The sequence below is a fragment of the Protopterus annectens genome, chromosome 2.part2 (genome assembly GCF_019279795.1).
Source record: "Protopterus annectens isolate FY-2018-M chromosome 2.part2, PAN1.0, whole genome shotgun sequence".
In the NCBI taxonomy this organism is placed as follows: domain Eukaryota; kingdom Metazoa; phylum Chordata; order Ceratodontiformes; family Protopteridae; genus Protopterus; species Protopterus annectens.
This window is the reverse complement of record NC_056730.1, coordinates 483,204,601-483,218,278: the sequence shown is the minus strand read 5'-3', so window position 1 is coordinate 483,218,278 and position 13,678 is coordinate 483,204,601. Positions and strand designations below refer to the sequence as shown.

Genomic DNA, 13,678 nt, shown 5'->3' with positions numbered 1-13,678 from the left:
CTGACTGGGAAGAGTACTGCAGCTGTTCAGCAAAACGCAGTGCAAGCTCCAGACATGACTTCCAGTAACCTAGACAAAAATATAAGACAACTGCACAGAGACATGTGAAACAGTGAAGGAGTATATCAACTCAAATAACGAAAGGCTGAAAAAATGGAAGAAGCTTTAAACAGATATTCAGCTGAGGTGATACATTTGCAAAAATGTGAGGTTGAAATGAAGAAAAGGCTGGCTGAATATCAGACTGTTCAAGAAGAGATGTTTCAAAAAATAAAATAATTACAGGAAAGAGCACAGAGGGAAAACCTGCTGTACCAGAGAAGCTGGATGGAACAGACTGCATTAATTTTATGAAAGCACAAATAAACAAATGGATTGGAATTACACAGCAGGAGTTGTTAACTTAAAGGGCACATTGTGTGTATCCAAACCTGGCTATGAGCTCTGCAATGGTTAACTAACAATAACTGGATATGCTAAAATTAACATATAATGTTTGCAGCTACAGTTGGAGTGTATAATGTTTATGTCGCTTTGGTTTGTTTTCATTTACATAAATGTAATATTGCCTATGTCAAACATGACAATTTAATAAAGATGGTTCTTGTTTAAAAAAAAAAAAAAAAAACTTCTGTCTACAAACCTAGCAGATCTGCTGGGCATTGTCTGTACTCATACAAGGCTGCTAAGGCCTGGAACTCCTTACCTGTATCCATCAGGTCTATATACCCTCTCTCCTATCTTTCAAAACCGCTCTGAAAGACTTCCTAGCTAAAATGTGGCTCTGTTCTTGTTCAAAACCAGGATAAACTAAATCCCTAAATGTGAAGTTCCTTTTCATTCCTTATACCTCCTTACTTCTCCCTTTTTCACTCACTTCCTTACTGCTATCTAATTCTCTTCCCTGATTTTCCTCTCTAAATATACTATAAGCCTGTTTTTCTTTCACTTCATATTGCAATTCATGTTTGTCTTAGACAAACTTGCCTTTAATTTCTCTACAAACTGTCTAAAATTTCTCTAAATACTGAATGATTGTCATATCCCTTGCATCGATTCTTAACCAATGTTTTATATTACGTCTAATGTGTAATAATTAAATTGCAGATGTTTTTGTTTTATTTTTGAAAATTGTATAATTACTGTTCTTAAAATGTTTTGTAATAATTTACAGCTTTTCTCCCCTGGCCTCTGCTGAAAATGGGCTTCTACCCAGTTTGACTTTCCTGGTAAACAAATGTTTGTAAATAAATAAATTTATATTTGAAAATCTGTATAGTCAGTAGTAGGGAGTATTTCTATAGGCTTAGTTTATGTATTTAATAAAGTATGCATCCCAAAACATGTCTGACTTTATGAGGAACATCATAAATCTAGGATGAGCAAGGCTAACTCTGAGGGCCAATATCAAAGAGCTATGCCTAAATCATAGCAGTTGAGATATACCAGACAGAAATTGGATATTATAACCAAATTAACACATGAGGAAGGAAAACAATGAAGGGGAATAACATAAAAAGAGCAAAACATTAAACAGTAAAATACCTGTGTACTTAAGAACGTTAGTCAGTGATACTAAATATTGGGAATGCATATTTATCCTTTGTATAACTTGTGCATCTATTGACAAGTCAAAAAAATAATTGAAATTAAAAGTCTATATCAGATGCACTGCTGTAACCATCACTGTCAAATATTTCTTTCTTTTTTTTTTTTTTTGTAATAAATATACCCACTCTACAAGATATCTGTGCACATCTATATGAAAAGCAATCACAGACGATTAATCATTATGGTGGACATCCACAGTGGAAGTCAAACAGGCAACACAGAGCACGTGTAATTAGGACTCCACATCTGAAGCCTCAGCTTTAAAGTTGTGTACATACTTGATTTCTTCCTCCAGTGCACTTTTGAAGAGTTTAAGGAGTAGATATTCCTCCCTTTGGTTAGAAGCGTAGTTGTAAAGGGTGAAAATGACAGTATCCATAAATTTGGTTGACTTGTTCTGGGGCATCTGGAAGATTAGCTTGGCCAAGTAGGTAGGATGAGTCTAAGAAAAATAGAAAATATGAATAATACATTAATATTTTCAGTACTTAAAAGGTAATTTCAATGAAAACTTGCTGTGTATCACATTTTTAAAAGGATCATTGTTTGAAAATAAATGATGCCTACAATTGCTAATGCATGTGGGGAAACAGTAAAAAACATACACAATCAAGAAACTTGTGAGTGACATATCTATGCTACCCTCTATACTCTGGAAAAAAAAAAAAAAAAAAATACAGAAGTTTAAAAAAAAAACTGGCACCCGGACATACAAGTATACTACCCTGTTTCTATGAAGCAGACTGCTATCTCCCTACATTACTACCACAAACTACACTTCCCAGATGGTGGCTGAGAAGTAAGACACTAAAGCTGCATGTTCTAAACTCCTGCACTAATTCCTTGGGCTGCAGCCTGTTAGTACCCTCCCATCTGTCTTAAAATACTGCAAATTTATTGCATTTTTCTCTATGAAAATCTAACTAGATTTGAATTACTTTGTATTCTTTGTTCCAAGGATCCAACTTTTCTGCTCATTAATCTTATAGCTCAGACAATATACACAAACATAGGAACTCAAACTCCTTCTGCATATCAGAATCGGCATGTGCACTAGTCTTTAAGCATGCTCTCGGTGGACTGTGCACTGTAATTACTACTAATCAAAGTCTATCATACAACCAGAGTTGTTAAATACAAACATTATTTAAAGATGAATAAAAAGTACAGTTTTGTACCTACCATAAATGTAGATGTCCGAACTGGATAGCATCTGCAGTCATAACAAATGGGTTGTCCTGTCGTCAGGCAGCCCTTCGGTCGGCCGGATTCCAAAGTCCGGGTCCGGCTTGACTGATGTCGCTTCACCCGACGTCATCTCTGCTGGTCTTCGGGTATAAAGGCATCAGCCGACGCCATTTTCCTCAGTGTTTCTTGCCCCAGATGCCAATTGCCCTCTTGGAAAGCTAAATTTTGGATAAATGCCAATGTTTCCAAAATAGTAGAAGGCAAACACAAAAATAAACATGTATGTACATATATACAAACAAATACACCATAAAGACTCCCCCAGCTAGCTATTAGGAGGGTAAGTACCTAGGAGTACCGCAGAGGGAAGGAGGGAGGTAATCCTGATTGCAGATGCTATCCAGTTCGGACATCTACATTTATGGTAGGTACAAAACTGTACTATGTCTTTCATGGATGCATCTGCAGTCATAACAAATGGGTAGAATACCATAGCCAAACTAGGGGAGGAGGAATAATAATTATGGTGTAGTCAGGATCCCTTGCAGTACAGCAGTGGCAAACCCTGCTCGGGATCTAGAATATAGAGGTAAATTATAATGCTTGGCAAATGTATGCACGGAGGTCCAAGTAGCCTCAATAATGTCCTTGGTTGCCACTCCTCTTAAGAAAGCTGTGGTAGTGGCTGTAGCCCTTGTAGAATGAGGTCTTATGTTCTGTGGAATTGGTTTTCCATGGTAGGAGTAACAGAATCTTATGCAATTTCCTATCCATTTGGAGATTGTCTGTTTGGAAATTGCTTTTCCTTCCCTTCCTGTTGCATAGGCTACAAAGAGCTGGTCAGTTTTTCTGTTACCTTTGGTTCTGTCCAGGTAGTAGCGTAGCTGTCTATGTACATCAAGGTATGCATTATTCTTTCCTCTGTTTTGTGGATTGGGAAAGAAGGTAGGTAGGTGGATTGCCTGGTTTAAAGACACTCTGGATACCACCTTAGGCATAAATGTAGGATTAGTTCTCATGGATACCCTATCTTGATGGAAGATTAGGAAGGGTTGCACTGCCATTAAGGCCTGTAGTTCGAAACCCTCCTTGCTGAAGTAATAGCCAGCAGGAAAGCAGTTTTCCATGACAGGTGTTGTAGATCTGCTGTTGCTGCTGGTTCAAACGGAGGTAGTGTCAACTTTTCTAGTACAAAATTCAAGTCCCATGCTGGTAATGGTGGTTTCCTAGGAGGTTTTACATTCTTGATCCCTCTGAGAAACTGCCTGAGTAGAGGATGTGAAAAGACAGGAGGATCAAAGCTGTATTCTGCTGAAATAGCTGATGCATGTATCTTGATGGAGGAATAGGACAGGCCTGTATGTAGAAGCTCTGCCAAGTACTCCAGAATGTTAGCAATATCTATGTTCGACACATCTTTTCCTCTTTCAGTACTCCAAATGACGAACCTTTTCCATTTTCCTGCATAGTTCCTTCTTGTTGAAGGTCTGCGGGCTTCAAGGATAATGTCTTTAACCCTTTGTGAAAGGTCTGGGTTAGTTACTGCTATGTGATGTTCCAGGCAGTCAGTTGCAAGGTTTTAGGTTTGGATGTATGATGTTGTAGTTGTTCTGAGTTAACATCAGAGGCATCAGGGGTATTGACCACATTTTCTCCCGAGACATGCTCCTCAGCAATGGGTACCAGTGTTGTCTTGGCCAGTTCGGAGCTATCAGGATTACCCTTGGACGTTCCTCTTTGATTTTCAGTAGTACCTTGTGCATCAAGGGAAGAGGTGGGAATGCATATGCTGTCAGGCCTTTCCAGCTGAAGGATAGAGAGTCCACCTTCCATGCAAGTGGGTGGAATGTCCTTGTGCAGAATTTTTTGAGCTGGTGATTTTGTGGGGAAGCGAATAGATCTATCTGTGGCATTCCCCATTTCTTTGTGATGGCCTTGAAGATGTCCGGGTGTAGCATCCATTCGTGAGCATCCGAGGTTGTTCTGCTTAAAATGTCTGCTAGGGTGTTCTCTTTTCCCGGTACAAATATTGCCTGTAACTGGATGTTGTAGCTGAGAGCCAGATTCCAAAGGTCCAAAGTCATTCTGCATAGGGGGTAAGAATGAGTGCCTCCCTGTTTGTTGATGTACCACATGACTGTGGTGGTGTCTGTCCTTATCATCAAATGGCCTTCTTTGAGGAATGGTCTGAATTTTAGGATTGCCAGTTTTACTGCCAGCATTTCTTTTTGGTTTATGTGCAGGTGCAGCTGGTCCTGAGTCCACAGTCCTTGTACGCATTTGTCCAGCATGTGTGCCCCCCATCCAAGATCTGAGGCATCCGTAGTGATGGTTTGGTTTGCTCGAAAGTTGTGGAAGGGTAAGCCTGGGTTTGACTGGCATGCCCGAGCCCACCAGAGGAACTCCTGTTTTAAGCATGGGATTAGTGGTATTTCTGTTTCTAAGCTGTGCCTGTGTTGAGACCATAAATTCTTTAGGTACCACTATAACTTTCTCATATGCAGTCTGGCATGTGGGACCAAGATTATGCATGATGCCATGAAGCCCAAGGCCTGCAGAACTTTTCTTGCTGTTAGTTTGTTCTGCTTTGTTAATGCTAAGAAGTAAAGAGGGAGATCTTTTGTTTTTCTGCAGTTAGGAATGCCATCTGTTTTACTGTGTCCAATTCAGCCCAAGAATGTTCTTGTCTGGGATGGGATCAGACTTGACTTTGAAAATTGACTGTGTATCCCAAGGCTTGTAGCAAGTAAATGACGCTTTGTAAATCTGTTGTCAGCTTGCTTTTGTTGTCCGCTTGTAACAGGCAGTCGTCCAGGTATGGATAAATTTGAATTCCCTGTACTCTGCAGTGGCGATTACTGATGCCAGGCATTTTGTGAATACTCTGGGCAGTAGATAAGCCAAAGGGCAATGCTGAGAATTGATAATGCTCTGATCCTGCAAGAAATCTGAGGTATCTTCTGCAATTTGGTGAATGGGGACGTGCAGGTATGCCTCCTTGAGATCTAGAGTTACCAGCCAATACTCCTTGCCCAGCATGGGAAGAAGTTGCTGTAGGGTCAGCATTTTGAATTTTGGGACAATGATGTATGTGTTTAAGATGGACAGGTCAAGAATAGGTCTCCAGTTTTTCTTTTCTTGGTACTAGGAATAGTCTGGAGTAGAATCCTTTGCCCTGTTCTGTTATTGGCACCCTTTCCACAGCTCTCATCTTTATTAATTCCGCTATCTGGTGCAGGGCTTCTATTTTTTGATTTGGGGGCAGGTTTGGCATTCCTCTTTTTACTGGTAAAGTGTGGAAGTGGAACCGGTAGCCTTGGTCTATGGTTTGCAAAATCCACTTGTCTTTTGTAATATAGTGCCAATTTTTCGAGAATAAGGCTAACTTTCCGCCTAATGGTGCTGCTATTTGCTCCCTGGTAGGCGGAGATAGAGCCAAGTCACTGAGATTGTCCTGTTGTAGTGGCAGTGGTTGTGTCTGTGCCTCGTTATTGCCTTGCCACTGTCGTCCTCTGTAGGCACCTCCTCTGGATTGATTTCTGCCCCTAGGCGTCTGTTCCTGCCCCTTTGGGATCTTGTGGAGTCAGGAAAGGACCAATTTTGGCAGGCCAGTTCCTGCTAAACCTGGGGGCTGAACCTGTAGGACACATTTAACTGTTTGTACAGATTTTGCCTTCTCTTCCATTTTCTTCATTACCTGCTGGGCAGCTTCCCCAAATAGACTGGCCTTATCCATAGGAGCATCCAATAGCTTAGCTTTAACATGATCCGGCAAGACCTGTTCTTTCAACCATGCATGCCTTCTTATCACTGTGCCAGTCATGGCTGATCTAAATGAAGCCTCCAGTGCATCATAGCCACATTTTAAAGAATGGTTACTAACCTGTTGGATGTTATTCACCATTTCTAATACATATTTCTTATCTAAAGATTCATCAGAGGACAGCTTTTTAATTAACTGATCAAGCATAAACTCTTGGTATTGGATCATGTGAAACTGACAGTTTAAAGCTCTAGCTGAGAGAGTAGCGGAGGTGTAGACTTTTTCCCCCATCTCTCTAAGGACCTGGATTCCCTTTCAGAGGGAATAGGGTTTTTTGCTGTGGTCGAGGCTACTGCCTTAGGCCCCTGGGATATAGTTTCGGGTCTGCAAGTGGGGCCTTGTATAGGTGGTGATGAGTGTCTGGCACCCTGTAAAATCTATCTGGTTTGGCAGGGGCTGGAGGTAAAGAATCAGGTGCAGTGCAGACATCATTAAATGCATCGTCCACAACAGGTAGGACAGGAGGTATAGCTAAGGGCCTATATTGTGGTAAGTGCAGAAAAGTCCTAAGCCTTTTTCTTGAATCTGAGAAATCTTGTCCCTGCCATTGGAATTGTTCTCTCATGGCATGTAAGGTTTCCCCAAAGGAGAATTCCTCTGGTGGAGAGGCAGCTGGAATGGATTCTTCAGCATCTGAATCTTCATAATTGGAAAAAGGAGCCTCTGGCTGGTCTGTAATGTCTGAGTCATCCGCAGAATCATCAGAGGACACAGGCTCGGGGGGCTCTGCTCTAGGTCTCTTTTCTGGTGGCTGAGAGGCCCTGCCTGGGTGAGATTGGGATCCCCTAATTAAGGATATTAAATCTTCTGCCAGAGTAAGCATTTGTGAACTAGAAGTGGGCCTGAGTGAGGGTGGTTTAACAGGCACTGATTTAGCTGCTTTGGCTGCTTTAGCCCTGGCAAAGGCCTTAATAGACATGGCTGCAGGAGGCCTAGCAGCACCACGTGCTGGGGTAGAGATATCCAAGGGGATGGTGTCTGATAGATCAGTAGAAACCACAGTTGTAGGCAAAATTTCTGAGGCTGATTCAGGTAAGGTAGCAGGAGCCTCAGTAGTAGTCATGGATTCGGCTGAAGATTGACCAGTTTTCTCGGTTTCGGCCGAAACCGAGACACTCGCTTGCTTAACCGTGGTTTCGGCGAAACCGCGGACCGCGAGTGTCGGTCTTTTCTTTGCGTTTTTAACAATTTGGGTAGTCGGAGGATCCGACGGCATAATGTACGCAAAATCTGAGCCGAAAAACTGTTCAGCAAACTCCGACCCACGCCTAAGCGTTCGTCGGTTGAAGGAAGCACAGGCCAAGCAGGCTGCTACGTCGTGGTCTGGGCCTAAGCAAGGCAAACAGTAAGAGTGGAAATCTTTATGAGGTATTTGTTTCCCACAAGTTAAACAATTATTGACTTTTTCTGACATCGGCTGAGGCAAGAAAGAGTCCCCAACGGGGTACTTAGCTTTTTAGAAGTCTTCGAAGTAGTATTCGGTAGTAGTAATCTCTGGATCTGACCGACCGGCACTTGCGAACAGCTTCTGCTTCGGGCGCCACGCGGCAAGAAAGACTGGGGAAAATGAAATGACGTCGGCTGATGCCTTTATACCCGAAGACCAGCAGAGATGACGTCGGGTGAAGCGCGACATCAGCCGAAGCCGGACCCGGACTTTGGAATCCGGCCAACCGAAGGGCTGCCTGACGACAGGACAACCCATTTGTTATGACTGCAGATGCATCCATGAAGGACATCTAGCCTTTAACAATCTTACTTTAAAAGACATTCCTTGTCATGGATGGAATGATTTAGGTTGGAGAAATTTAAAGATGAGAGAGAGCCTAGTATTTTTATTTTATTTATTTTATTTTACATTTGTTGACCGGGATAGTCCGACTGGATACATGTCCATTTTCAGCAGAGGCCCGGGGAGAAAAGCTCCAAGGTAAAAACAATAATATAAATCTTAATAAACAAAGTTTACAGGTTCTGTTCAGCTACACACGTTATATAATCACACAAGGATTTAATTTACACAAGGTTAAAGGCCTAAAAAATGCCACACAGTTAAGTTATGAATGAATTAGAACAAAAACATAGAAAGAGGACTGCACTCAGAGGACTAGTAATACATCTACTCTGTGTTGCACCGTGAATATTGAATGATTGTCATATACCTTTCGTCGATTCTTAACCAATGTTTTATATTACGTCTAATTTCGAGGGTGAAGTAGTGCTGCTCATGAGAGGGTGAGTTAGTAATGAGAAAACAGAATTTGTTTTCAATAGTCTGTAGTGAGTAGTTTTTCTTAGAGGCTGTTATGGTTAGTTCCTATTTGAGCTGGGCAAGGACTCCTTTACCTATAGCAGCCTTGGCTGGTTTGGATGGGTAGGGTGAGAGTTTCTTGGCCCATAAGGTAAGGGAGTAAAGTTTTGCCCTTTATTTCTCAGTATGGTTATGGAATGCTAGTGATTGGTCTAGCCACAAACAGAATTATGTGAAAGAGTTGGTTGCTTCTATTGGTATACCACAAAGGGTAGCGATGCTGAGTTACTCTGGTGATTTTTTTTAAGTTTTTAGCATACACTTTGTTTTTGTAGGGTTAGGTATTAATTTGTGGTTAATGAGCTAGGAATTGAGGAAGTTAAAGTAGTTTTGCAGTTGTGTTTCAATTGTATAGTGTTTGTGGCCGGACCTAAAGATTACCATGTTATCAGTATAGAGGATTAATTGTAAAGAAGGAAAGTCATAAGGTTGCTTTTTAATGAAAACAGAGAAGATAACAGTAACTAGGATAAAACCTTGGGGTACTCCCACTGAAAGATGTATGGGCTGAAAGAAGGAAGAGCCTAATTTAACTTCGAAGAATCTGATTGACAAGAAGCCTTGGAACCACATGAGGGATTTATCAATGCTGATGTTTCTGAAGAGAGAGGAGGAGTCGCAGTTGATTAGGTCAAAAGCTTTTATGAGGTCAACAAATATTGCTCTGGGACTTCCAAGATGGCTGCAGACTGATCAACAGCTTAACTTTAGCTCTTCCAGTGTGAAAAAAGAAAATGAGAAACAACAGCCAGCGATACTCTCAGGTTGAGAAAAATTCAGTTACTGGTACATTACCCGGATTGCCTGCAGAGAAGAAACTAAGACAGCCTGAACGAAAATCAGCTAGAAAGGTTAAAGAGAAAACACTGACTGGGAAGAATCCTGCAGCTGTTCATCAAAAAAAGGAGTTTAAGCTGGAGTTTTGGTATAAGACATGGCTTCCAGTAATCAAGAGGAAATAAGAAGTAAAATATGCTCAGAGATGATTAAAATGACCAAAACACTGAAGGAGTACATCAGCTCAAATAACAGAATGGAAAAATGGAAGAAGCTTTAAACAGATGTTCAGATGGATTGATAAAACTGCAAAAATCAGAGACTGAACTAAAGAAAAGGTTGGCTGAGTATGAGACTGCCCAAGAAAAGATTTTTCAAAAAATGGTAGAATACAGGACACAGGAAAAATCTGAAATCCTCTGTTGTACCAGAGAAATTAGAAGGGATAGACTATATTAATTTTATGAAGGCACAAATAAGCAAATGGATGGTGTTCTACAGCAGCAAGTATTAATTGAAAGAACACGCAGTGTGTGTGCTCCATATCATTAGAAAGCAATCAAGACTTTTATTAGATGCAAACCTACCAACAGAAAGAGTCAATTCTGACTAATATGTGGCAAAAGGACAACATATTAAAAGTTGGAGACACTGAAGTGGCATCAGGCAGAAGAGAAACAAATTTATTCCAGTAATTAGGGAATATCAAGAGGTAGATGTGAGCTGCTGTATCCAGCTATCTTCAGAATATTTTATCCTGGAGTATCAAAGTCATTTTTGATGCAAAACAGGCTAAGGAGGAAATGCAAATGTTTGTTCAACAACAAATGAGCCATCAAGCAGAATGGGACTCTGCTTCTCATTCTTTTGATAATAAAGTAAACATACTTTGTCAGTGAAACTTTTTACACTGTTCCAAAGGAAAATGCTTGAGAGAGAGAAAAGCATAGGAGTTGACCAGAAGAATCAGGAGTGCAGTGGAACTGACCTGGAATCTGTAGTTGGGAGATAAACAAGACTATGACCAGCAACACAGAAATTAGTGCATAAATGTGGATAAATGTGGGACTGCAAAGCATCAATCATATCTGTGAAATATGGCTGTATAAGATTAAATGGAAAGAGTGGAATTTTGTTAAGTTTGTTAACCTTCTGAGGAAATGAAAAGCATGTCATTAATGTTTGGAAGGACTCTGAGGGGAGGGGAAGAAGGAAGTAAAGGTAACTAAGTAAAAATTTATTTTCTTAACAGTATTTCTATGAAACGTTTCACAATATAAATTGCATAACTGATAGTAAAGTATTTGCAGTTGTGTGTGTGTGTGTGTGTGTGTGTATATATATATATATATATATATATGTATATGTGTGTGATATGCTATATTACAATAAGTATAGCATCTGTAAATGTGAACTTTTGATTACTTCTATATAAATGCATGTTTGCTTATGTCACAAGTGATAATTCATTAAAGGTGTTAAAAAATATATTACAATATACATGAAGTATAGTATCTGTAAACGTGAACTTTTGATTACTTTTATATAAATGCATATTTGCTTATGTCACAAGTGATAATTCATTAAAGGTGTTACAAAAAAATATTACTCCTGTCAAATTACCTTTATTACATGTTGAGGAGAATGCCATCAATTAGGCAAAGTGCCTAAGTTCACTTATCTCTTAATCGTTGCTTTTCATTCTATGTACAATAAATACTTCCTACTTTCTTTCTTTTGTATAGTCAACTGTTGTGACTGTTCTTGATTATTTCTATTTTTTTTTCTTGTTATCCATGTATGTACCACTACTGTATGAGCTTTTGTATTGTATAATTTGCTAATTGTAACAATGTTTATTCTGTTTGGGTCTTCCCCCCGGGTCTCCATTGAAAAAGGGCTTGTGCCCAAGACTTTCCTGGTCAACAAACATTAAATAAAGAAAAATAAATTAAAATTATATTGTAACCTGTCTGGAATCCATGCAGTTTTCGGGTAGAGACTGGTACTGGTGAATGTAGCGTGAGAGATGTATATAAATGACTTGTTTTCTAGCATCTTGGCAACAGTGGGTAGGGGCTGAAGTAGGATGAAACTGTGACGTGTTTCAGATTAAGACTGTTTGGGTTAGAAGGTAATGAATACAGTTTTCCAGATGTGTGGTATTACAGTTTGTTGGTCAACGGTTAAAAATGAGGTGAAGAGACTGGGTTAGAAATACCCTGCAATGATAGATAAACCAAGGAATAATGTAGTCTGAATCTGGAGGGAGTCTGTGGGCATGTCTTCAAGTAGGTTACCGATTCCTTTATGTAGGATGTTTAGGAAGTAGAAGGGGGTGAAAGGTAGGGGCTCTGAGAGAGAAAGGAGGGGGAGTGGAGATGCTACTGATAGTTTGGGAAAGGTAGCTAAATTCTCTGACAAAGTCCTTGATTAGTCTGGATTAGCCTTAGAGAGTATTTGCTGTCAGAGGAACAGGAAAAGTTGCTTGGATTTGAGACAGTTTGCTTTGTGCCTCCATATGGACTGTTTAGCTGGAATTAGAGGTGAGGGCAAGAGCATTCCAAAAGTAAAATTCAAGCTGAGAAGGAAATTCAGACAAGGTACAAATGTAGGAAGGAACAGGAATCTACTGCTTGAATGAAGATAGATTTTACATGACACAATTTACAGAAGAGTATCAAGAGGAAAGGAAAGGGAAGTAAATAGTGTGGGAAGAAATAGCCAGGGAATTGTTATGGCTAGGCTTGTATAGGCCCCTAGGGCCGACAGCCTAGTACCAACCTATGAACCAAAGGACAAAGGTCATAAGTTGTTAAACCCATGTCAGAGAATGAGCCTGAAACAGGTGCAGTAGTTAGACTTGAGAACTTCGAAGACAACATTTTAAAACTTGTTTTTTGGAATGGTAGCCAGGAAACTGCTGAAAGGGGGAAAACATTGTGCACTTTGGAAGAGAAACAGAAGTGTGAATCAACACACTTAGCTTCTAGGGCTGGACAGAAGATGAAGATGCAAAGTGACGGAGGAACAGGCTAATTAATCCTAACAGTGTCTGTGATATACTCAAAAGTTGTATATACGGGATGAATGAAACTTGTACTTGTTTTCCAGTAAAAACACACAGAAAAGATATACTAAAGTGGGTTAAAATGAAATATTTTTTTCATAAAAACATGGTTGTTGCTTTCAGCATGCAAAACAATGAGAAAGTAAAAATATGAACGGTACAGAATATAAAGGTGCTTTTGGTATAAATATACCAGAGCTGTTAAAGTGGAATTGGCTTTTCAAGCATGCACACACTTGCAGTGCTCAAAGCTGTATGGCTCCTCAAAATGTAGTTCTTGATCAAAGGATACATTACTTTATTTAGATTCTACTTCTCCCACTGCCCGAGTTATATGGCTGTGGAAATGGGAAATTTTACATTCAAAATTAAAGCCGAACAGAACATTCAAAACCTAGGACTGTTTTAAAGAAAGAAATAAGCTGTTAGTTAAATAGTTTTTGCCTTATTCCATGGTGCAGAGGGAAGGCGATCTGGTAATGGTCCAGGCAACTGGGGTTTGATTATCAGAAATGGTACTAGAAAAGCCAGGCAAGGAGAGGGAAGAGTGAAGTGACATAGCCCTGATCAACTTTACAGGGGAGTGGGGAGGGATGCATGCACATATAATGCTGAGATTTCCCGGTTAGAGGGAACTCTCATTTTTCAAGGGAAGGACGGGACTGTTTGGAGGAATGCTCCATGCAGAACTGAAGGAATATCCTCTGTACTCAGCACAGTGCAAGCCCGTTCCTTGACATACTGCTAGTTGTGTGCACGGATTACGCATAAAGCTAAATCTTGAACAATCCTTAACGGGTGTTTAAATGATGACCCTCACCTCGACTGATGCAGAATACACGGGCCAATTGACCAGGATAAGGTTGATTCTCAACAAGCAGCTGCAGCAAATGATGCA

The 13,678-nt window shown here is 40.2% G+C and overlaps 1 protein-coding gene across 1 annotated transcript in view; it reads right to left on the bottom strand.

Moving 5' to 3' along the window:
* IQGAP2 (IQ motif containing GTPase activating protein 2) overlaps nt 1-13,678 on the bottom strand; it is a gene marked incomplete in the record, with an annotated part of 4,327,392 nt that overhangs the window by 901,824 nt on the left and 3,411,890 nt on the right. Inside the window, 1 exon segment of the mRNA XM_044063965.1 lies at nt 1,890-2,053. Within this exon segment, the coding sequence (XP_043919900.1) occupies nt 1,890-2,053 (164 nt within the window).